General features: G+C 45.5%; 1 protein-coding gene across 3 annotated transcripts in view; it reads left to right on the top strand.

The window, feature by feature from the left end:
* The window catches only part of NKAIN4 (sodium/potassium transporting ATPase interacting 4), a 50,921-nt gene extending 25,604 nt beyond the window's left edge, over positions 1 to 25,317 (top strand). The window contains exons 4-8 of one of the 3 annotated variants that reach the window (XR_014616606.1): positions 8,774 to 8,971; positions 16,711 to 16,771; positions 19,806 to 19,890; positions 23,089 to 23,161; positions 23,610 to 25,317. Coding sequence is in view for 2 of the 3 variants with exons in the window: in XM_084217939.1 (XP_084074065.1) it covers positions 8,774 to 8,971; positions 16,711 to 16,771; positions 19,806 to 19,890; positions 23,413 to 23,485 (417 nt within the window). In the remaining variant the exon portion in view is untranslated. Of the gene's footprint in view, positions 1 to 8,773; positions 8,972 to 16,710; positions 16,772 to 19,805; positions 19,891 to 23,088; positions 23,162 to 23,412; positions 23,578 to 23,609 lie in introns of those variants that run through there. The other 2 variants (XM_084217940.1, XM_084217939.1) reach the window with 2 other exon arrangements.
* Positions 25,318 to 25,638: the final 321 nt, after the last annotated feature.

Genomic DNA, 25,638 nt, shown 5'->3' with positions numbered 1-25,638 from the left:
TGCCTTTGGAGGGGGCTGCTTTATCAAGGATGGGCAATTCTGCTGCTTGCATGGGAAACTGAGGAGCCACTGCTGATTCCTGGAGCTCTTGGTTGGTTGGTGCAGGTGGTGGCTGGAATAAACCCTGCCCTCACAGCAGGTGGAGTGCATTTGCTTTCCAGAGGTGAGAGCAGGCCTGGCAGCAAAGCCGTCCTGAGGGGAGAGGGGGTTTGAGGGCCAGTTCCCAGCAGTGATGCAGAGGAGGCTGAGGAAGGCTAGGAGATAACCAGATTGCAGCTGATCCCCTTGGGAACTGAGCCCACCTTGGCAGGAAGGTGTGTGATGGAGGGAGGGCCCTCGTGCAGCACTGAGTGTGTCCCAAGGAAGGGCTGCAGCAGGGGCTGGCTGGGTTGACCTGACCCAAGGACTTTGCTGGAACTCCACACCTGACCCTCTCTTGATATTTCTGTGCCTCCCAGTCCTGCTGAAGACTTGCTGCATTTCAGCAGCAGGGAGATATACCTGGTTGTTGCCACAGCAGGCAAAATATTTCCTGTTGTGCCTTCGGGGAGAGGCTCCTCTGTCTGCTAACAGAGAACATCCCTCCCCAGAGGGATCTGGCTCATCTCCTTGGGATGGCTTCCCTGCCTTATTTCTTCCTTTTTAAGTACAGTGGTAGTTACTCATGGCTGCTGGCCAGGCTGTTGTGAGTTAATATGCAAAGCTCTTTGAAGACGAGATTAGCTGAGTATTGCTGTCTGCCTAATGAGGGGTGAGTCAGAAATAATAAAAATGGGAGGCAGACCCTAAATTAAGCCTTGGCTGTAAGCAATGAATGATGAGTTTTGCTGTAGCACAACAGACTCAGATTGTGGGGTGCAGGTTCATTTCAGAGCACTCTACATCTGGCCTAAATTCCAGGTCATGCATTGGAGTTGCAGTCATAATTGGAATTGCCCCGTGGTTTTATCAGGCCTACAGCAAGTCAGGAGTGGCAGCCTAAATCCTTTGCAGATAAGAAAATATGACTTCCTAATGTCTCAATTCATCTTCATTCCCCCTCTCAATTAACTCCATAAACTTTGAGGGAGTTCTTGCCCAAAACAGTGATTATTCATAGTCTGAACTCTCTGCCTGAGATGATCTCGATGTTGGCTGTGACCAACTAAAAAAAAAAAAAAGGAATTTTGTGTAACTGTTTAAATGCTCCCTTCTGCAGAGAAAATGTTGGCTTGATAAACTGCTCTGGGAGCTTCTCAGAGCCAGTGTTTGCTTCCAGCCAGCTGGATACTCATGTTTGCTAATCCCAACCTGCACTGCAACATGTCAGGATGTTGTTCAAACAGCACCACAATCTCCTTCTTTTGTGCCACAGAGGAGCTTCACCTGGTAACCTTGCTCTGTGCTGGGGCTCATTTCAGCCAAGCCAGCACACAGACAGGCTTTATTTAGCCTGCAGGGTGACACTTGTGACTGGGGACATTTTTTATAGAGTTGGGCTGCAGTGTAAGTTGTTACTGACTCGGTGGACTTTCCTCTCAGGCTGCAATGAGAAATTAGTTCATTTAATGGCAACCAGCAAAACCAAGAGAGAATTTGTGCTTGTTTGGCTATAAAGTAGTTGACAGCCTTGCCTCTGTTGTTAATGAGTTATTCTCACTTTAAAAAGCTGTTTTGTAAGGAAAACTAATGATGCTGCTTTCCATCCTCCTCCACTTCCCCTCAAGTAATTTGGGTCTTTGTAGTGGCAAAACAAATCGTCGCTTCCACAAGAGACCAAAGATCCACCTGAAGCAGGAGCTGAGCTTTCTGTAGGACACTTCAGGACATTTCTGTAGGACACTCCACAGGCTGGGCTCTCCTGCTGCATCTCTGCAAACCCGATCCACAGGCAGCTGGTGTTTTATTAATGTCAGTGGTGGCATCAGACCCCAGAAGGACATCTGGGCTTGGCTGTACAAGTGTGGGCAAGGGCAGGGCAGTGTCAGCTGGGAGTGGATGGCAGCAGGGCTGCAGGTACCTCCCTGTGCCCCCAGGGCCCTCCAAAGGGGAGGGGGCTGCCCTCCAGTCTTGACCAGAAGTCAAAGTCAAAGCTCATCAAGAGCCTGGCAGCAGGCAGGGAAACTGCAAATATTGGGAGAAGAGCTTTGGTGGAGGGAGGCTGATAGGGCTGGTCTGATAAACACTAACTCATTAACTACTAGACTAATCATGAACACACTGGGGAGTGCTTGGACAGGGTTGTGCAAGTCCCTTAAGGGGCTGAGAGCTCTGGAGGTCTTCAGAGTGCTGTTTCCTGTGTGATTGTGGTGAGCCTGGGGGAGTGGGAGAGTGGCATTGCTGCCAGCCCTGCACTGACCCTGCTGTGCTCTGACAAGGGCAGCCTGCCAGGGCAGGCTCTGTCAGCAGCTTATTTACAGTGAGAGAATGCAGAAAGGGCAGGGAACTCCAGAGAATGGAGTTTGTGAGCTTGGTGCCTGGTAATGACAGGCCAGTGCAGCTGAGACAGGTGATAACTCAGGTGGGGTGAGAAAGGACAGAAAGGATTCAAGTGTTTCTGATATAACAGATCTAAGAAAAGCCCAGGGAACTGAAGAGATGAGGAAGCAGTTATGTGCACTTCCTGCAAACAATTCTTTGTGCTCTGCTGCCTAGGTCTGATTTCACAGTGGTGAAGGGGTACAGGATGGGAGCAGGGATATGTGCTGTTCACAGAAACAGGGATGTTGTTCTTGTGCCCCCCTTGCTTTGGGTGCCTGGCTGATCTAAGGAACAGAAACCAGGGAGCCCACAGGCCCATCTCAGCCCATGAGTGATTTGGCAAAGGGGTTGGGACAATCTCTCAGTTATAAACTCCAGGTCATCAGTAGAATAAGGGCTGGTAGGTGCAGTTTGGCTGTTGGCTTTCCCTTACCAAGGAATTGTTCTCTGCTGCATCTTTCCTCTGCTTCTCACCCTTTCTTTCCTCCTGTCTTTCACATCTCTTGAAGTGCTCCTTTATCCTCCAGGTTATTGCAGCATGAACATTCCATGTCTCCTGGCCATGGAATAGCTGAGGATGCTGTTCTGCTCAGGGGATTTATAACTAATTACTAACCAGCTACCAATCACTGGTTTTACTGAATTTTTTATTGGAAAGGAAAATTCTACCGATCACTGAATCTATTCTCAACTTCTTGGAAGAGCTAAACTGACTTGATTTCTGTCTTGGAATCTTTTCTTAGCAGGAGTAAAAGTGTGAAACATGGCCCTTGGGTGGCCAGACACAGGTGGATCAGCACAAGTGTCTGAGGAAGCAGTTCCCTTGCTACTGGAAGGGCTTCCCCAAACACACAGCCCATGCCAGCTTTCCTGGAAGTGCTCTGCCAGTGAGTGCTGGAGCAGCCTGGATTTGCAGGGCTGCTTCTCAGCACTGGCAGGAGGGGGTGATGTGCTCTGAGCAGCTTCTGGCAGCCTTGCCTTGCTGACTTGCTCTGCCCATTCTCCTGAGCACACTTGCTGCTCCAAGTGCTGTGCCACTGCTCTGTGGTGGGGCTCACAGCCCAATCTCCAGGTTGCTGTTCCTCCTCCTGTCCCATCTCCTTCTTTTCCCTGTGTCCATCTGGCTGTTTGGGTAGGTGAATTGCTGGGAGCTGGCTCTGCAGTCTCCAGGCTGGGTTTGCAATAATATGTTAAGCTTCTCCCTGTCTACTCGAGCGTGAAACACATCCCTCCTGCAACCCCTCAGTCTGAGTTAATTATTAAAATCCTGCTGTTAAGACATATGAGCATATGTCTGTCCAGCTGCCATGCTGACTGACTCTTCATCATGTGCCTGAGAAATGTTCAGAGAGGTTTGAGGAACTGGTGTCCTGTATTTCAATGTATTCCTTTGTCTTTTCCCTGTGGAATTATTCTTCTTGAATGGTGATTTCTAATTTTTTTTTTTTATCATTCCTTTATATTCTCTCTTGTCTATGCACTGCTTTGATCTGAATCCAGAGTTGTGGTGGTCTAAATCTCTTTTGAAGTGGAAGCAGCCCTTGTGAGTCAAACAGGGGTTATTTGTATTCCAGAGAATCTGGGTGGCATCTTGGGATGACTTTGTACCTGGTTAAAACACCAGGAGGATGGATAAATTCATGTGTAGGTAAAACTGTTCCTCAACTCCTTCTAAATGTAGAACTTGGAAGTCTGGGATTTGGCTTTAAATGCTGTGGCATTGCCAACAAGTCCACTGAGAGACACTGGGAGTGTTTCTCTGGGTCTCAAGGTGATGTGGGACTGAAAGATGAACATTATATTTCCTATTTAATAAGAAATATTTCCATCTATAAAGATTCAAAATGATTCTGCTGTCAAGCTCTGGTGGCTCCCAAACGAAGTTCAGCTTATTCCAGAGCTGTCCTAGCGTGGTTTTGCCTGATAATTAAGGAAATTTGGGGGAGGCAGTTCAGAAAGCTGTTAACAACAAGAAATAAAACCATCTCTGATAGTGTCCCTTAGAAAATAATTTCAGAACAGCTTTCAGGAAGCTATTTTAGCAAAGGAACACAGCTGGCTCTGTGGGTGTTGGAGGTAGGTGTGAGTTTCCCGTGGGCCACGCTGGGGAGAACAGGCTCTGGGAAATGGAAGTGCTGCAGTTACAGTGCTGTTGTCTTCCCTCTCTCCCTGCTGGCAAACGAGTGGCAGCCAGGTGCTGCAGCAGTTCAGGGTGGGATGTGATTTTTTGGCTGGCCTTCAAGGAGCTTGGGTCGCCCCTGGCTCGTGTTTCCCCCGGGCTGGAGGTTGAGGAGGCAGCGATAGCCCTGGCAAGGGAGGAGCAGGGCCAGGCACACACAGATCCCTGTCCCTGCAGCAGGGCTGGCTCACTGCTGGGGCTGATTAACATCTCCCAGCCCACATTCCACTTCTGGGAGCATTTCAGTGTGTTTAGATTGCAAATGCATTGCAGAAAGCTTTTGGGAAACAGCTGTTCCCTAAACCTTCTTAAAACTGGCTCTTTTCTCCTGATTTTTGTGTGCTGTTCTGTTCATGGTCTCGCTTCTCTCCGACTGCATTCTCACAAACGAAGCTGGCTAACCACAGGAGACATCCTGCAGTTGTTTATGTAGTCTCCCAGCAAGCTTTGAGCAACGGGAGGTCAATTAAGGGATTTTCTTGAGTGCTCTTTTTATTGTGCCCCATCACACAGGTATCCCCCGAGGGCATCCAGCCAGGGACAGGGCCAAAGGAGCAGCTCTGCTTTGCATGTTGAGACCCTCTCATGCTGCCCCTGTTCCAGACAGGTGCTGGTTCAGGAGGGTGGCTCTGAGCACAGAGATATTCCCTGATCCCAGTGTGCCATCAGTATTCACTTTATGTCTGTGGGATGGATGGCTCATGAGTTCAAGGCATTGTGGTGCTTTTAGAATCCAAATGTGCTCTGTTTTACCAGTCTGCTCTTCACTGAGCTAGAACTTTTTAATGTTTTTTTCCTTTTTTCTTTTTTTTTTTTTGCTCAGAGCTGGAGTGTGATTGTAGACAAAAAGCAGTGAGGGCTGGTGAGGACCTCCTGTTCTTCCACCTGCCCACCTCCAGCCGCACCTGTTCTGCTTTTCCAGTCTGAATTAACAAGTTCAGCAGCAAAGTCAAGCCAGAGCCAAATCTCTGAAGGCTGACAAAAGGGAGATTCTAGAAGGAAAGCAGCCTGTTTCTTGCTTTGCCAAACACACACTGATGCCTCTGTAAGGAGCAGAGAGGAGACTGAGGGCTCTGTCTGCATCAGTGAGGCAGAAGGTTTGGGAAGGCACCATCTGTGAGCTGGGAGAGGGAAGCCCTGGGGACTGAGGTAGAGAGAAGATCCTGTGGTGCTCTGGGGAACAGCTTTGGTTCAGTGCTAATGGGGGGAGCCCCAGGCAAAGAAACAGGAATTTACCTGGGGGGTTTCTTGGTTGTTCTGAAGCTTTCTTTCTGTTTGTTTGTGGGGGTTTGTTTTGGTTTGAGAAAGATGTTTGCTTCTTTCCCCAGCCAAAGCAGAGAGTGCCTTGTGAGAGGGAGAAGAGCCCAGCCTGGAGGCCTGGCTTTGGCTGGGGAAAATCCATCAGCCACATAACGCACAGACTTGGGGGAAGAAGGGCAAGCTTTGCAGAAAAGCTGTGATTTGGTGCCTTCCTGAGCTGTGTGTGGGCCACTGAAGGGTGAAGCCCAGGAGAGGGCTGAGCTCCCAACTGTTCATAGAGCTTCCCCGTTGTCTTTGCTGCCCCAGTGCCACTCTCCATCTCTGTGCCCTGCTCCATCTCCTGCCCAGCACGGGCCATCTGCTCTGGTGATTATGTCAGGAGCTTGGCAGCTGTCTTCTCACTTAATTGTCCACATTTCCCAGCACGTGCTTCCTGCAGCAGATTGGAATGAGGGCTCTGCAGGCTGGTTTGGGGTGTCTGTGGTGGAAGGAGGGTCCCCACACAAGGTGCAGAGCGGGGCAGCTGGGATCTGTTCACTGGCTGGCATTCAGGTTCCTGGCCCTGTGACTGGAGTTTGGCCCTGGACATGCTTTTCAGTGTCTGTTTTATATCTGCAGGACTGCCTGGCTTGGCTCCTGTGTTGGCTGTGGAGGAGGCCCTCTCTCTGGAGGGTGATTTGGAGCAGGGGCTTGGATAGGCTGCTCTGAATCTGTTTTTCCTTTTGACTCTATGGGGAGCTGACACAAAGGAGCTGCCATGTGAGGTTTTCCATGTTGGGAAGTGTGAATACCCCAGGCTCTGACTGGTGCTGTTCTGGGAGTCACAGCTTTCCTCCTGGGACTGTGTAGGACCCTGGCATGAGCAGTGTGAAATAGTTAATGCCTAGGTGCTAAAACCTTTAGTAATGGGTGGGTGACGTGTGGATATCCAGCATTCATCCCTCTCTGCAGATTCTCTGCCTTCAAATTTTTTAATCTATTCTTCAGAATAAAACTTCCAACCCCTTGCCTTGTTTTGTGGTCAAAAGGAATTGTTGATTCTGCATCAAAGTGCCCTGAGAGGCCTTCAGGGGCAGCCAGCACTTGGCACTCATCCATGAAGGGTTGCAGCTGTTCAGCCAGTCCTGAGTTTGTCTTTTACATTTGCCATGTCCTGCAAGCTCAAAATCCCAAAGCTCTTCTGAGTGTTCCTGTAAATGCTGAGCTTTTCTCTAGTGTGAGGAGAGTTGTGGCCATTTTTAAATAAGCACCTGGCTGCACACCAAAGCCCTGCACTCCTTGTGTGGCATTTCACTCTGTAACCCCCTCGACTGTTTAAAGTATTTACCTAGAAAAGACAAGGGAGCAAAACAAAAAGCCTCTTGAGGTGAAGTTGATAAGAAATTGCAGGGGAGGAGTTTACAAGAAGCTGCAGTCAGCACTATGAGGTTAGCTGGGCTGGGTCAGCTGGCAGGAGATGCAGAAGCACCAGATGTGAAGAGTGTGGAAGGAAATCAGGTAAAAATGGTACAGGATCTTGTCAGATGTGTTAAAAGCTAGGAACAGAGGAAGATCTGTTGGGTTTTGAAACTCACTTTGGGGTTTTGAAGTTCATATTTTCCAGGTGCTTGTGTTGATTCCTGTGCTGGGAAGAGCCTGGCAGGACACTGAGTGCTGCCTTGTTTACCTTTTTCCTCTGTAGTTACAGGCTTCATCTCCCAAACCCAAAATTTGAGGGTTCCTTTCTGGATGAAGGAACCACTTGCAAAATGTTCCTGGGTCTGCAGCCTGCATCCAAACTGTGCTGTTACAGGATGGTGAAATAGATTTGTTGCAGGGCTGCCTCAGCAATGGTTCTCACCACAGCAGCCTGCCTGGGACATTTGTTTACATCAGATAATAGGAGGAAGTTCTTCCCTGTGAGGCTGGGGAGGCCCTGGCACAGACTGCCCAGAGAAACTGTGGCTGCTCCATGCCTGGAAGTGCTCAAGGCCAGGCTGGACAGGGCTTGGAGCAACCCGGGGTAGTGGAAGGTGCTTTAAAGTCCCTTCCAAACCAACCCATTCCCTGATTCTGTCAGGGAATATCAAGCCAATGTGCGTTGATCTGTGCTAGCATAGGGAGTGGGAATCTCAGAAACAAAGTTTTCCATTGCTTTAATACAACCTCCATCTGACAGTGTGTGGTTCCAAGCAGGATGTAGTACAGGCTGGATATATCTAGTGGGTGTCCAGCATGTCTCAGAGTCCATAGAAACATTTTTATCATAGGATTGTTGTACTTTTATATGATCGATTGAAAGGCATTAGAATTATTAGAATTCACCCCAACATTTTCCCCTTTTTTTTTGTATTAATAACTAAAAATAGGAACTTTTTTTTTGGATAAGCTGCTCTGAATCTTGTTACTATGATATTTTCTGAAAAATCCCTTCACCAGGATTTTTCTCCTGAGAAGCCTCAGAAAAGAAATGTAAACAACAATTATTGCTTGGAATGTAGTTTAGAGGTTGCTTACTAACAGGTGCATCTTTGATTGGTTTCAAGGGTAATTGTTTTTAATTCATGACCAATCCCAGTCCAGCTGTGTTGGGACTGACTCTGGTCAGTCACAGGTTTTTATTATTCATTCTTTTCTAGCCTTCTGATGTCTCCTTTCTCTTTCTTTAGTATAGTTTTAATATATCATTTTCTTTTAATATGATATGATATAATATGATATAATATATAATAATCAGCCTTCTGAAAACTTGGAGTCAGATTCTCATCTCTCACCTCGTCCTGGGGACCCAACACCACAACAGAATCTGTTTTTCCTTTTGATTCTACGGGAGCTGCCATGTGAGGTTGGCACCCTCAGAGTAAACAAAGCTCTCTTTGCAACTTCTCCCTTTAGGACAGCGAGCTCCTGACGTTCAACATCTCCCGGCACCAGTCCTGGTGGAGTGAAAATGGCCCTGGCTGTGTGAGGAAGGAGGCTTCAATGTCTGGCATCAAGGGGCTGGACAACCACTCCTACATCTCTGTCATTGGCTGTGCCCTGGAGTACCGCTACATCGAGGTCATGCACAGCTCCTTCCAGATCCTCATCGCGGTGAGTGCCTCCAGAGGGGAGCAGCTCCTCAGGTCAGGAGATGCTGCTTTGGTTCTGTTCTTTTCTGGGCACACAGGTTGGCCTGTGTTTTCCACCGCTTCTTGTATTGCCTGATTGCAGAAGCCGCTGTAAATGTGTTTTGTTGGGTTGTTCTGCTGTTCTCTCTGATGAAGAGTACTGCTGGAAACAGTTGGAAATGGGTATCAGCAACGTGATGCTTGGAGTAATGCATTTGTGCAACCATACAGTAACAAAGGGTTCTGAATCCCTGCTGGGGTGTGGGAATTCACATTTTGACCCTTCTGGAGGAGGGTCAAAAGAAAAGGTTTTGACAGCACGAGAGGAAATGGCATCAAATTGCGCCGGGAGGTTTAGTTTGGATACTGGGGGCAATTTCTGCACAAAAAGGGTTGTAAAGCACTGGAACAGAGTGTTCAGGGAAGAGGTGGAGTCACCACACCTGGAAGTGTTCAAAAAATGTATGGATATAGCACTCGAGGACATAGTTTAGTGATAAATGTGGTGGTGATGCTGGGTTGATGATTGACTTGATCTTAAAAGGCTTCTTCCAGCCTTAATTCCATGTTTCTGTGAAGGATTGCTCTTAGTCCCCATGGCTCACTGATGGGTGGTAGAGCACACACCTGCACATTTTTTGTGAACAATCTCCAGAAAATGAAATCAACTTTTAAGAGGCAGTAAGCAGCTTATTTTCCTTCTGCTGATACCCAAGATATATTCCCTAAATGTTTTCATCCACTCTTTCCTCATCACAGTCTTCTTCAGGCTTTTGAAAGTACTCTTTAAAAATGTAGCATCCTTAACATTTATTGTTAATTATTTCTCACTTTTCTGTGAAATTAACACAAAGAAAATATCCATTTTGCTCCTCACTTTGGTGCTGCTCTTACATTTTGTAGCCCACATATCTAATCTGCTTTGGGTTGTTACTTTGGGGTTAATGGTTAATGGCTTTAGGTAAAAACGTGAACTGGGGAACCATTCCCATTTTGGCTTTCAGTTTTGGCTTAAAAAAGAAAGGCACTTTGCCCTGTTTAAATGCTGAAGGATTTTTCAAGTTTCTGGAGTGCCAAGTACTTCTCTGCACGTTTTTGGTGCTGTCCTGATCCTGCATTTCCTATTAGGTGGGCTGGTCTGTATGACCCAGGGAACTGCAGGGAGGGGGAAGGTTCAGGCCCCTTTCTTGCCATGTCACAGAGAAGAGGCAGAAGCTCCTGTTTCCTGACTTGGATGAGCTCCCTGGCACGTGTGCTGGCTGTTAATATTCCCCCAGTTCTCCTTCGGGCCAAATGATCTGCATTAATCTGTCTGAGAGCTGCTGCCATGGCCCTGTGTGAGAAAGGCAAACCTGTGTGTCCAGCAGAATACAGCCTGGTGTGTTTTAGAGAGGGCTTTTAGGTGGAGCAGGACTGTATGTGAGTTTGGTGCAACAGGGCAGACATAACAACCCCTTTTAAAGCACAGAGGTTTCTCACTCTTAGCATCCTTCCTGAACTCCTGAGCTGGCACAGCCCCTGTGCCCTGGGCCAGAGGTTGAGCCAACAAATAGCTGAGTTTGTTTGGAGTAGATCTTCATTTTTTGGCAGCTTACTGACTTAGGCACATGGCCCTGGGCTAAGTGATCACTCTGATATATAGGACTCTGTCTCTGGCAGTGGCTTTTCCTTTGCTTCTTCCCAAAGGCACATGTCAATATTCTCCGTGCATCTGCAAAACATCACTAAGGGCCAGATGGGGAGACAGGAGGGAAATATAAGACAAAATAGGATTTAGGGAAATATTTTCTCTCTCTTTCTCCCTGAGATTTAAGGCGCAATAAATTTCTGAGTCCCAAACCCTGGAAATGGGGTTAAAATACTCGTAGGCAAGAAACCTATATGGGCTGAGCTATGCAGTGAACTAAATTTCTACCTGTCCTGTAATAAAAGCACAGTATTGAAGCCCCAGGTCTGTCACTGGTTCTGAAATGCTCATGTAATTTTGTCATGTAGGGGAAGGAAAGGAGCTTTTCCCCTCTTCTTTGAGGTCAGGCAAAAAGCAAGTCTTTCTCCCTCAGACCTTGCCTGAAAGCAGTCAGCCAATTCTCTCCCTTTTTACTCTCTGAGGGTCAAACTCTTTGATCCCTGCCAGTATCTTTTTCTGCTCTCTTTATCTCGCTTTGAGGCAGGTTTTATTACGGGCAGCTGTCCCCAGAGTGCTGGCAGGTACAGTGCTGCAGACAGGCAGGGACACAGATCAATAGCACAAAAACACAACCAGCAACTGGAAGGCTCAGGGGATGCAGCAAAAGACATGACCTCGTTCCCTCCTTGTCTGAGACCAGAATAGTCAGTACCCTGTTAGGAAGGGCAAGGGACAGGCAAATTTTTGCTTTCAGTAGTTTGGTTTTGCTTTGTCTGATGTTTTTTAGAAGTTGTGGGGTGGGGAGTGTGTTCTGCTTGGTTTGGTTTTCACCCCAGATACAGCACTGTGAAATCCACGCTGTTTGAATATGCAGTGCCAAACTGTGAGCACTTTATTTTTTTTTCTGGAGGTTCCAATTCCTTGAGACTACTGAGGGACTGTACTGCAGTGTTGTGTACCTGGGGCAAGGCTCCCTGAACTCAGTCCTGCATGCCAAAGGAGAGGGAAAGCAAACCTGGACCCATCTGGTGAGCACAGTGTTGGCTGTCAGCTTGACTCCTGCTGATTATATCATCCTGCTCCTGGGCATACATTTCAGGATACGTAAGGTCTCAGTCTGCTTTTGCTCAGAGCTTGTCTGTACATCTTGAAGGCAAAAGCAATTCCTTTAATCTGGAATGCAATCAAACTTGGACATACTAGTCACCACACACGATACAAGTTGCTGTAGGGCCCAGGATGAAAATCTTTCTCAATGCTTTAGCACAAAACACATCAGAGGCAAAAGCTCATTGGGGCAACATCTAAGAGTCTGTCCTGGTATAGAAATGAAGTGTAAGGATAATCCTAGCAACCCAGGTAGGAAATGCAGCAGCAACTTCTTTGTCAAGATAAGAATCTGCTTTGCTTTTCCTTAGCAAGGATTCATCTTGCACGTCCCCAGCTTGCCAGCCAGCAGGGAGAGGAGTGATTCCCAGTTCTGAAATACCTGGCATAGCTCTGGGCTCTCCATATGGTACTTCTGGGAGTGGGGAGGCTTGGGCTTTTCCTGAGGCTCCACTGAATGGGGTAAAAATTGGAAATGTCTTCCCAGGCGCCAAAACTCGCTGCCTGCCTGTCTGTTGTTTTCACTCAGACTGACAGGTTGGAAGGTTCCCAGGGAGGCAGCAAGGCAAGCCTTGACAGCAGATGTTATGTGAGAACCAGTGTGCAAGAGATGCCTTGCTCTTGGCAGAAGGTAGATTTTCAGTGGTTGTAATTGCATCCAAAGAGTAAAGAAGGTCAAGGAATTAAAGGATTTTGATTGCTTCTCTTTGGTTATCTGGTCACAATAGCTCTTTCACATGCTGGATTTTTGCTTTCTCATAGCAGACTTCCCTTCATTTCCCCCTCTTGCACTGATGTCAGTGTGCACCTTTCATTAGCTCTGATTAGAAGTGAAACCTAGAATGCATCTGCCTGAAAGAAGAGTCTTTGCACCTATTCTCTGTGGCAGAAAAAGCAATGGCAAGTTTTTCTATTGAGAGAAGAGTTGGAGAATCTTCACTAGGACAGGGGTAGACTAAAGCCAGGATCTTACACAAGTAACAGTAACACCTGTTAAAATTTGCCTTCCCATCCTTTGTGCATTTTGCATACTTGCAGCCAGCTGGTCCCTTTCTCCAGGTTTTTCTCTAATTTACTCTTTCTGGCTCCAGCGCCTTCATTCAACACTGCTGTTTGATGAACAGTTTTCAACTCTCTATTAAAAAGTTCACTTCAGAGGGCTGAGGGGCAGGGGGATGCTCAGACATATGTTTCCCCCATTCCCTTGGGGCACACTTGTCTCTTCCTGTCTTTCCCACTCTGTTTGCCTGCAGAGTGCTTGGGGCAGCCCAGCTCCCTCCTCTCTTGTGGGGCAGCGTGTGCGTTCCCAGGCTGACACAACACACCTGCCCTCAACATGTGTTCCTCATAAAAGGCTTAATCAGATCCTTCTGCAGCTTGGAGAAGCTGGTACTGCACATGCAGAACAAGCAGAGAAACAGCAGCAGAGGCTAAAGCCCTAGAACATTCTTTGGGGAATTAGAGCAGTGGCTTAGTGTCATTTTACATCGCTGACGTTTTCCCTCCTCCTCCACCTCCCCGATGTAATTTGCAAAGATTCAGGAATTATTGGTATTTCCCTGGGATACAGAACTTAAACCCCTCCTTGGTATTGAAATCAGCAGCCAGGATGGCAAGTGGAGCAAGGGTGAAATTATTCCAAATTGTTGGCTTCTGTGAAGCTTCCTGTTGTGTGTTAATTGCTGATAAACTGGGTGATGTTTGGGGGTTTGACACATCGTTATCAAAGATGCAGTCAGAAGGGAATTTCAGGTGTTTCTTAGAGACTGCTCATTCCACACCCCAGCAGACTCTTCCAAGGGAAAAACTGGACAATAGGAGCAGCATTTCTCCTCCTTAGCTGTATTTCATTCATAATTTATTCTGAAGGTGAGACAGGGGAATTTCTGTGAGTTCAGTTAATCCCTGAGATTATTTAGTTTGAGGTTATTTAATTACAGATTAATCCTTTAGAGTATTTAATTACAGTTTAGGTCAGCACATAAAAAACTGGAATTCATATTTATGGTGTACATCTCTTCCCCCCCTTGCCATTGAGACTCTCTGGTTCTGGGCAGATCACAAGACAAAGCTTCTTTGAATAAAAAGTTGCACTAAATAAACAAGTTTTTTTAGTGCTGAAATGCATCTAAAGAACGAATGGATTATACAGTCAATAAAAAGTAAATTTTAAACACTAAGCAGATGATTTTGAAACAAAGGCAGGAGATGGAAGGAATCAAAAAAGAAAACCCTCCACTCCAGTGAAGCTGGAATTAGAGATTTAGGCAAGTTCACTTAATTCACTAGGTTTTGATTGGTTGGTTTGTTTTTCTGAATGCAAAAAAGTCACCTTAGTCATAAAGTGAAAAATGTATGGGGTGAGCAGAATCATGGTTGAGGGTTATGGAGCATTAATTTCTGTGCAAAACAAACTTCCCAAGTCAATCACATTGCTTGGTGCTTCTGAACCGAGAAAAATGTCCAGAGCTTTATCAGGTTTGCTGTGACAGTACAGCTGATAATTGCTCCTGACTCTGCTCATAAACTGGGCAGGTAAATCATTTTCATTGGTAATTCTAGCCAGAGTTTCCTGACACAGGTACCACATAAGATTTGTGTCTACGTGTTATGGAGTATAATTGCAGTGAGGGGATTTAGGGCTGCCACTTTGCATGGCTGTTAACCCAAAGTTCCTACTCTGAGAGGTGATGGGAAATCTGGGGAGGGAGAAAAGGGTCCCAGAGTTCCCTTGGAATCAGGGTGTGTATTCAGGGTGCATCTTTCCTGCCTAGATATTTGTGTGTGTGTGAATTGTTTTATTTGATGTGATGTAAGAGGCTTGCAACTATAAAAACGCTCAAGCACGTACAGAGGCTGTGTGTGAGCACACTCCCAATTTGTTACTTGGGTTCAGATGCCTTTATGCTGGAGATCACAAGGCTGCTTGCACCTCTCTTGGAGTGCTGGGACGTGCAGGGCTCACTCCTGTTTTTCCCAAGAGCACCTGGGTGAGGTCCCGCAGCCCAGGGAGGAGCGGGCGGCTCCCGGCTCCGGGGAGCGGCCTCGGGGCTGGGCTTCAGCACCACGGCCAGAGCCCGGGCGGGAGCCCCGCCATCCTTTGGGCCGGGAAAGCTGCCCGAGACCATCGAGCTCCCCCAGCACTGCCGAGCCCACCACTAAACCTGTCCCCAAGTGCCACATCTACTTGTCTTTTAAATGCCTCCAGGGATGGTGACTCCACCACTGCCCTGGGCAGCCTGTGCCAGGGCTGGATAACCCTTTTAATTATGAAATATTCCCCAATATCCAGTTTAAACCAACCCTGGCACAACTTGAGGCCGTTTCCTATTGTCTGCTTGTTTCTTGGGAGGAAGAAAGCCCTTACCTGGCTACAACCTCCTTCCAGGGAGGTAGAGGGAGCATTAAGGTCCTTCCTCAGCCTCCTTTTCTCCTGAGCCCCCTCAGCCATTCCTCAAACTTGTGCTCCAGACTCCTCCCCATCTTTGTTGCTCTGACCTGCCCAAAACCTGCCACAAACTTTAGGATAAAAAAAAAAAAAAAAATCCAGGTTTTATTGTATTGCATAGGATAAAGGAAAAATCTCTGATATTCTGTTTGGTTTTGATTTGTCTGCCTTAAACAGTGATGGTTCTATTCTGAGACAATTCTAAAAGTACAGTTAGATTGGCCATTGCATGTGGCCAGAGGATTTATGTTTCTCTGTAGCTCACAGGAGCTCAGCCTGAAGCAGCCTGGGTTACAGAAAAGCCCAGCAGAGGAATGAGGGAGTCCCCAGAGCAACCCTTCCTCCACTGAGGTTCTGGGATGTGCTCCCATAAGGCTCACCCAAGAGGAAAGGAGTGAGCTGCCTTCTCTTTCAGGTGATTATAGAAAAATCTTCAAAGGAAAAACAGGGTTTAGTGATGCTACAGAAACATTCCATTTCCTCCCAACGAGGTGTTTTTTTGTCAGGGAGAGCTGGAGAAACCACAAACATTGTAAAAGTCCCCAGCAGAAATCTCATTATCCTGCCTTTTGTTTTCGGGTGTGATGTATTTTTCTGTCATATCAGAAATGAATGGACTCTACTTTTCAAGCCCTCCCATGCATCATTCTGTCTCCACTTGGAGTGAGTCACTGTGTGTTACAGGCTGACTCTTGTTCCCAGGAATTGAGTTCACAGTGGAAAACAATTATGCCTCACAATAACTTTACTAATGCAGTTACTGTCAACCAAGATCTGGCTAAGTGGGGTGTTATGTAAAGATGTGAAATGAAGGATGGAGAGGATATTTGATTAACAGGAAGAAGGCAAAGCAAAACAAGACCCTCTGCATCTGGAATGCTTAACTCCCATAGTGCCAGGAGTTTATTTCTCTGTTTAGGCTGAGGAACACCTTGATAGGGAGCCTGAAGGAGGCAGCTCTGATGCTTTAGAGCTTCTAGAAACTACCAAGTTACTTAAGATTTTGGTGTCTGAACATTTCTGCCACTACAGCACCATTCTTATGGTTAACTAATTTTCTATCTCATCTGCATAAAAACTACTCACCTCTAATTGGTAACTTACCCCATAGGACAGGAGTGCTGAGCAGATGAGTTCTTGTCATGCCAGCTCTGTGTCTCCTGTGCATTGCTGTCTGTCCCACAAGGCCCTCTCCTCTATCCCCATCACTTCATACAGAGACTAAACTTAGCACAGCAGTTTCAGTTTCAACAAAGCCAACCCATGTTCTTGCCAATCATTCAAGCAGCTGAAGGTGCTGCTCTGAAGGTGAGGATGGTTCTTACAGGTTTTCCTTCTGGAGCTTTGGGTGTGCTCTGTCAGTGCTTTCCCTGGCATCCACACCTGCCTCCCTCGCTACAGCAGATATGGCTTGGCTCCACAGTTACAGAAATGCTGCCAACTGAGTGTAAATAGTGCCTGCTGAGGTTGTGCCCACTGGGTTCTGACCAGGCTCACACTGGCTGATGCTAAAATGATTTATTCTCTCTCTCTTTTCCAGCTGGTGGGCTTTGTGTATGCCTGTTATGTGGTTAGTGTTTTTACAGAAGAAGAAGACAGCTGTAAGTATTTATCAAGAGATCCCTTGGCAAAGGTTTTAGTAAATTTTATTTCTCTCTCAGATGTTTGTCTGTCAGGACTGAGCTGCCATCAGACTTCTTTCCATCTCTGCCTCTGTGTTATGGCACTAACTACCCCTTAAGGATCAGCTGTTTTTACTGTGAAGGTTTTTTTTCCCCATGTCACTCTGTTTTAGATGCTGTAATTCTGCTACACTTAGAGCACAAAAAGAGCTTGGTTTTGGCTTCTCAGCTGGACTAAGCCTTAGAGAAACTGGGCAGCTGCTTCTGTTCTCAAGCTCATGTAGTCTGCGAATAATGGCTCTGAAATATTACTGCTGTGATTAAAAGCACCTACAACAAAGCTCTCAGCCCAGGCTCAAGTGGGAGACCTGCAGAGTCTCATGTGCCACAAGCTGAGGATGAAGCAGATCATGAGAGTTCTTGCCAAGAAGCAATCTGACCACTTAATTTAAGAGCAGAGGAAGTGCTGTATTTGAATTACGAGGAGGAAGGAGCCAGCTCCCTTGCGTTGGGTACACAAATCTCCTCAGTGACAGTCAGTCACTGTGACACCTGTCAGGGGTAAGATCCACAGGTCTGTAGGACCTGTGCAGGTATCCAACTGCTCCTGGATTGCTTTGTCCCTCTAAAATGCCCTTTGAGAGCAATGATTTTACAAACAGAAAATGGATGCATGGAGTAAATGCAAAGTTAGATTTGTTTGGCAATGTGTTGGGTCAAGGCCAGATTACTCCAGCAAAGAATCTCATCCAAAGGTTTTACATCCAAGTATCAATTCCTTTAAGGCATTGATTAGGTTTTTGCAAGTAGCTTTGTTGTTTTAAAGAGCAGCTGGCATGGAGGAGAGCTGGAAAACAACAGCTTTGAACTGAATATTTGAAAGTACGTGAAGAATGTGTTTTCATAGGAGCGAGAGGAGATGCATTACTTATCTGCCTTGTCCTTATGTTTTTTTCTTCCTTCCTTCCTGGCTGAACTCATTCTCCTGGCTTTATTGATCATTTCTTTAGAGCTTGGCAGTGCACTTAGCGAAGGTGCTACATTATAGTAATATTTTTTAAATTAGGCTATAGCTCTTGTATTAGCTAAATAGCTCCAGTTCTGAGCCCCTGCTGAATATTGTAAAGCAATAACTTGACAGAACTAATTTTTATAGTAGGGATCTCTTAGGAGAGGCAACAACATGGAAGGAAGCTTTATCTAGGCAACACAGAGCTGGTAATTTCAGGATATGTATTTTTTTCCCACTAACAAATTCACTTTCCCTCCCAGTCTCCCAGCTTGGAGTTAAAATGCCAGCTTGAATAATTAACAATGACAAACCATCAATATTTCACACTCACAGGGGTAGATCCTTCCAGTGACCTGAATAAATTTGAGCTGCGTTTTAATTTTCTCTTCCATTTGTGGTTTCCTTTAAATGTTGCTTTGATATGCAGCATGAAGTAATTATAAGTGCAGAGGCACATTAATCAGGAAGCTCATGCTAACGTGATTTTCATGAGAAAACACAGCAGTAGGGACCTACTAATGCTGAATTGTGGGCAAGAATATTTTAGATGTGCTAATGCAATGTATTGAATCACAAGGAACCACACTTAAGATTTATTTTGTAAGTATCTTGGATTTTGAGTGCCCTCATGCTTGTGTGTTCAGATGATAAGACTTGTGTTTGTTCAAGGTATTCAGTAGTTACTGAAAATTTCAGTTCTTTAAAGTTTCCCAATTTAGGCATTCCACAACTGAGGTGATAAAGTTAATATCTTGGTTTTGTTTAAAGTGGCAGCCTGTTTTGATTTTGAAATACTCAAACATTTCCAAAAGTGGCTGTGAAAAGGTAAAGTTTCACTGAAACTATTTGGGAATTATCCCCACAATTAACTCACAACCTCTGCAGATTTCACCCATTACCTGTCAGTTGTCCCAAAATTGCAGGATCAGCCTGAAGCTCTCCATCAAGATGGAATTTGTTAGAATTTGTCATCCTTAGGTTTCTAAATATATTTTAAGAAGTTTGGGTTTTTTCACATCCAGTATATTAGTAAATATTTTTTCTATTATTTGATCAGCAAAAAAACCTCAAACTTCTTCAGCTTAAATTTAAAATAATAGTGCCACCTTCAGGAAAGAAAAATAAACAGGCGCTTAAATAGTTAATAAAACTCTCCAGTTATTTTTAAATGGCAGTTGGACAGGATGGTTTTCACCCTTCCATACAAACTGTACTAACTTGGCACCAAAAAATGATCCAAACTGGGTCAGTTTTGAAGGGTTTTGCAAGGGCTGCAAGGTCAGTGACAAATCACAGCACCTGGCACCCTCCTGCCCTGAGTGTGCTGGCCAGCTCTGTGCTGCAGGCTTGGCCTGAAGTCCAGGGAACTGAGACAGCCCTGGAAAATTCTTCCCTGGTTACTGAGGGAACTGGCGCTTGGAGCTCTCCCCGCTGAGTTACGCTGCCCTCCGTGAGCCCTGGAGAAGGGAAGCATTGTTCCTGTTTGTGCACAATTAAAAGAAATTCAGTTGGCAGAGGAGATGCAAAAATACCAGAGCTGGAGATAATGAGCTGGTTGCAGTTCTCCAAAGCTGCTGTTGTCTTGCAGGAAAGACAAGTGGGGCAAGAAAATTCCCACTTCAGTGTGTAACCTTCACAGGGAGGGCTGTGCTGCCAACCTCTCCCTGGCATTTGCTCAGGAGCTGTTCCCCAGCTTCCTCCCCTCGCCTCTGGCTTTGTCTGCTCCTCTCATGTGCAGTCACAGCGTGGTGGCAATACCCAAGGAGGCTTTTCTAGAGTCTTTGTTAGCTCTGCTTTAAGTTTTGTGTTAGCTGAAATCTCCTCTTTGGCACGTTTGCCCATCCCAGGAGATCCCAGAAATCCATACCTGAAAAAAATCACTTTTCTGTTCTGTCACTAATTTTTGTGTTTATGCCATGACATTCACCAAGCCTTCCTTTCATTTCCTTTCAACTTTCTGGCCATGTTTGTTTGTTTATTTGAGTTTTGATTTTTTTTCAGTTGATTTCATTGGTGGATTTGATCCATTTCCTCTCTACCATGTCAATGAAAAACCCACCAACCTTTTGTTCAAGCAGACATACCTGTAAGTATCATCTGTGCTAAGAGACTCCACGTGCTTCTTGGTTTCATGGCTCAAGGGTACCACAGGTTTGGGTTTTCCCCTCCTTGTAGGTTGATTTCTCCAATAGGCTTTTTCAGCTCCAGTATCATTTTAAATTCTGTTGCCTCCAAGAACTGAGCCTTCCACATGTAGGGCAGCCCAAGAGTTCAGCCAAGAGCAGAAAGGGGAGTTGTCCACAGCAGCTTCTTTCATACCAATAATGAGGGCCACTGTTGAATCCCCATTTCTGCCCTGAGGCCCAAGATCACAATTTCACTCTGTCCACTTAAAAGCTGGTTCTTAATGAGACTCTCAAACACAAAGGCAGCAGTGAGATCTGATTTTATATTCTTTAAATTGATCTGCAAGAGGCAGTTCAACACATGGAAGTTTTTTACAGCAGCTGCTGAGGGAGGCTGTTTTTCAGGAACAATGTTACCAGGGTCCTGCCAAAAAGAGGGATGTGAGGATGGTGGAAAAGAGTGGGGCTGAGGGAAGAAAAACTTCCCTGAGGTGGAGTGGTAGATGTGCCCCTCTGATTTCATAAGGACTTACTGCCCACTTTGTCACTGCAGCACAAGATCAGGAGTACAAGTAATTTCTGCAAAGCCATTGAATTCCCTGTAACTTTGGGGGTTCTCTACTGTTATTACAAGGGATGCTACAGGAGATTAAATATTGATTTCTCTCTCATTTTGTCACAGTGGGGTGGAATTTTTCATAGTCTGCAGAAGCTGTGCAGCTTTAAGCAGCTCCCTGATTTACTAGCTGGATGCAGCAGCGTGCTGAAGAAGCATCACATTTTTACAGTACAGGGTTTGGGCTGCTTTTTTCTTAAAATGACCCATTCTGCTGGTGAAAGCAGCTATCACTTCTAAATGAGAATTCCTGTATGGGGAGATTGTAATATGAAGAGAAGTCAGCAACGTAAAACTTTCTTCCAGGACCTCAGTAAGAGGGGAAGCTGCTGCTCAAGTCCACAGATAATTTTGTTGTTCCTCCCTCCCATTCTTTAGCCCATCACTTCTCTGTTGATATCTTCTGCCAGCAAAAAATAATATTTCTTTCAGGCTAACAGAAGGTGAAAACAGCTGCTGAGCTGTAGATAATGTGACCCTCTATAAATTTCAGCAGCCACCAAATAGCAATTTTTGTTTATTTATTTCAGCCTATTGCCTCTTTTCCATGTGTGTGACTGGGAGGAAGGGATAATTCATTCCCAGGTTATGGTGCCATGGAGTGTTGCAGGCTGGGGCACTGACTGCCAGATGCCCTTGGCCAGCTGTGAAAATCATTTAGTGATGACTTGAAGGCAGTTTTTTTTTTTTTTAATATCCTCTTCAAGAAGGTGTGAAACAACACATACATCCAACTTATTTAAAATTTAAGTTTAAGAAGGGCTAAGGAAAACATGGGGTTTCTGGTTTGAGCTCCTTTTTGTTGATGGAAATGCTGAACGAAACCAAATTTATTCTACAACTGATCACTTGGAGCTGCCTGCAAGCAGGAACTTTCATTTTAGGATGGCATCACCCCTTGTCTGCAGTCAGATGCATTTTCTGGGCTGCCACACTTCCCTAACAGGATCACTTTCCTTCATTCTCTAATGGAATTATCCTATTCACTCCAGTTTCACCTCTCCTTTTCTGGTGAGATCTCATTCTTTCCTCCCACTGTGCCCTTTCCTGCATTTTTCTCAAGTCTCTCCTCTTTATATCTCTGAATTCATGAGTTTTTAGAGATCTGAGACCCCACAGAACAATGACATGAGCTGCTAAATTCAGTATTCTAACTGTGCACCAATCAATTGATTTTGCCAATCAAGGCACCACACTAATTATTTAATAATAATAATAATGTATTAGCACTTATGATAGACATGTTAAAGTCTTCAGTGCCTGAGTTTCTGTGTTGAAGTACTTACCCAAACGATAGTAAATCACTTCTGGAAAGACAAAGTTGCTCACCTAAGGCTAAAAGAGAGTATTTTCAATGAGATTTTAGGAAGAAAGGGCTGAATTCTTTCTCCTCCCTCAACTGAAGCACAAGTTCAAGCACAGGTTGTGCCTGCTGGCACCATTGTCCCCCCTTGTGCTGCACAGCTCAGGACCTCAGTTCTGGGTTGCTTTTCTTCTTGTTTGTTCATTTGTAGTAACAGAATTCTCATCACTTGAGGCAAAAAAGCATTTTTGCACCAATAACTGAAGTGCTGGCCAAGCCAGCTTTGACATTTCTCACTCAAGCTGTTCTCTCCAAGGCCCTACACTACCTGCCAAGTACCCAGAGCATCCTGAGCATTTGTCAGCCCCTCCTGCCTGCTGAATCCTTTCAGTTTCCTGACATCACTCTCCAGATTTGTTTTGGAAAGCAGCACTGTGCAATCTCAATTATAAAGCAGAATAGCCTCAAAGTGTGATTTTGTACACAGGGTAGTGCTAAATCAAGAACCTGCTGGATGGCAGGAGGTGCTCTCTGTTTATGTAAAAGGTACAGGGACAAGCACTAGGTCTTCCTGCCTTTTAAGACTGTGTTTGCAAGGCCAAGCAGTGAACTGCACCTTTGTGAGGCTCCAGCCCCTAAAGCTGATCTGGCACCTGAAGTACTGCATCACTTTGGGGGCTTCAGAGCTTTAATTTGAGTTGTGGAGCCAGATTTTATGGACTTTCCATTCCTCAGATCTCCCGGTGGAAAGGGCCCTGTGTTAACACAGGGTGTGACTTTTATCAGATGGAGACTTCAGTATTGACAGGGCAGCAACAGGAGGTATTGGTTAATTGAGGGATCTGAGGCTCCAGTTGGCAATTCTCACTTTAATGGCTCCTGATCAATCTTTTGTGGTTCACTGTCTGCTGGCCAGAGGCACGAGGCAGCTGTGAGCATTAAAGGACTTGTCCCCATACAACCATCATCCCCTGCTGGCCTAAAGTGGGGTCTTCAATACACCAACGTGTACAAGCACACAAAGAACATTCAGTCAAAAAGCCAAAGCCCAAGACTGAAAGACTGGAATAAGAAGGAGAGGGAGGAAAACTCCTTTAGAATTGTTTTCCCACCTGTCTTCTCCAAACTTTGGCAAGCAGAATAATTTACAAAGGAAGCTTAAACAGTGAGAAAAAATCCCGCTTTGTTCTGAGGAGAGAAAAAAACCACAAAACAAAACAATTCTGCTTCTCTTTCTAGGTAGACTTTTTCCCAAACAAACAACATGAATTTGCAAACTCTTTTGATCATCCTGAAGCTGCATGTGTAAGAGGTGATGTTTCAGCCAAAAGCATTCACACCTTTACTGCTGGCTCCAAAAGTAGATCTGCTTATCCTGCTGCACCTACACCAAAAGCACATCACTGCAATTTCAAGCAGCTCCTGTATCCTAGAGATGACCCTTAGCTTTTTAAGTTTCTAACCACATTTTATGCAGCTCCAAATGCTGAAGATCCATAGATCTAACACTTGAGCCTAACTGCAGCATATTCAGGTCTGACATGTGCATTGCATTCTTTCCAGCCTTGAAGACTACATAACCACACTACTTGTGAGCTCTCCATCCTATTCCTCATCTGTAATCAATCATATTTAAAAGTCCAGAAGAAGAAAGAAAAATTGTCCTCATTATTTCCACACCATTTCTGTCACATAAAGAAACCCATTGAGTCCTTGCTCCACACTCACATCCTGCCTTCACCTTTTTTCCCCTCTTATAGGCCTGCGTAAGTGAAGAGGAGCCAGAGGATGGATGAGCCTTGCACTCCACCAAAGGTGCTGCAGGAAACAGTCCCCTGGGGCCTGGATCTTTGGCAGAGGAAATGCAGGATGGTGAACTCCACTCCATTTTTTCGTTCCTTGTCTTCTTTTCAAACGCAATGAATGTACATCAAAGAATGGCCACACAGTTGGTTTTTAATCCTCCAAGTGCCCTGACGAACCTTTCCTACCACAGTCTGCTGGCACTGGCCCAGAAATGGCACAGGCCTAAAGACCTCTGGCAGAACAAGTTCACCAAGAGCCTCTCTCAAGAGCTACAGTTGAAGTTGGAGCTGCTTCCTTGTGCCATGGATCCAGAAAGAAGGAAGCACTGCATAACACCCTGGGACATTTCATATCTTCTGTAGTTAGTTTCCTCCCCTTTTTCTGAACAGAGCCTAAATCCCCTAACACAACTTCATCTCCTCCCCGCCTGCATAAAATGAGGTGGGGGCTCTTTACATTTGAGTTACTTAGGCATTGTTGGGTTCTAAGTCATAGGTGAGAACTTTTCCTTCCTTTGTCCCCCCAGCCAGGACCCCCTTGCTCGTTCTCTGTAGACATGGCAGTAGGCTTCTGTCCTGGAGCCTGACTCCTGTGATGCTGAACAGCTGAAAACTACTGCAGCCATCAGCTCTTCACTCAGCATGCAGCTTCACCCCATCCAGCCAGCCCAGGCCTTCTTGGAGCAGCTGTAACTTACTCTGGGTCTGCCCAGCTACATTAAATTAACCCTGGTGTAGCTGAATCCTGCTGCAGGCCACTGGAAAAGGCCCAGCTCCTCATGGAGCAGAGGTGGGTTTGCACCTGCCTTCTTCAGCTAGAGCCACACCTATTCCATGGTAACAGCCTGGTGGAAGAGTTTTATTTGTGACAGGCTTTTTGAGGGCAGGGAAAGGGCTGAAGGGGGAATGCAAGTGTAATTAAGTTGCATTAATGAGCTGCAGCAGTTGATTAAAAAGAAGAACAAAACCAAGTCAGTTTTGTTAGCTGTGTCTCCCAGCATGTTAAGTGTCAAAAGCAGAGGAGGAGCAGTTGTCAGCCAGCCCTGGCATTTTTGGGCTGATACTTCAAGTGCTGTTGTAATTCATTGTTGTCTTGCCTAATTTGTTTAGGATTACTGGGCATTTTTTGAGAAATGCTTTTCAGAAGGGTCAAGCTTGAAGCCATGCTAGGAGAAGTGTGAAGGAAGAATTAAAAACAAAAATAAAAACATTAAGTGCTAAATCAAAATCAGAATGATGCAGCTTTTTTTTGGTCTCATTCCACGGGGCCCAGGAAGCAAAATCCTCTTTTATAAACCCAAATGCATAAGCACTGAGAGAGTATTTTTTGCTTCTGTGCAACTTCTATTCCAGATACCCAAACATCCTGAGTTCTACTTGGGTGCAGCTGCAAGTAAAATAGTTGTTTTCTGTAGGATGTTTTTTTCCCTTCTTTGAGCCACCAAAAGCCACAGCTTCTGACTGAGCAAAACAGACAACTAGTTTCATCCCAGTTTAATACCTCAAAGAAAAAAGTTCAACCCTGACAGCTCTTCATGACATAACACACCTACATCCCTTATTAACATTGTGTCACCACCAAATTAAAAATACCAGTGAAACACAATCTACTCTCCATTCTAAGGTCACACACAGCAGTGCGCACACACTTAGAATGTTTTCTCCACCTCTCCTTTATTCACTTTCTTTATGGATTACACTCATTCCTGTCTGCCCACCTGATGTTCCCTGGAAAGGCAGAAAAACAAAAAGAAGAATACACATCCTCTATTCAATGAGATTTTCCCATTAAAGATTGCATTTGTTTGGGGCTTTTCAAATGAAACTTTCCTTTTCTCATTAAGCACTGACTTCACACATTTTGGGTTTAATATGATTTCTTTTCCTCAGAGAGAGTATTGTCAATCAGAAACCAGCAGTCTTTGTCAGCCTTGTTTGGGAGCAACCAAAATTCAGCACAAATGGTGGGAAAAGCACAGTTTGA

The sequence above is a fragment of the Fringilla coelebs genome, assembly GCF_963513975.1.
Source record: "Fringilla coelebs genome assembly, chromosome: 18".
Classification (NCBI taxonomy): domain Eukaryota; kingdom Metazoa; phylum Chordata; class Aves; order Passeriformes; family Fringillidae; genus Fringilla; species Fringilla coelebs.
The sequence above is the reverse complement of the archived record's forward strand: the minus strand, read 5'-3'. Positions and strand labels throughout refer to the sequence as shown.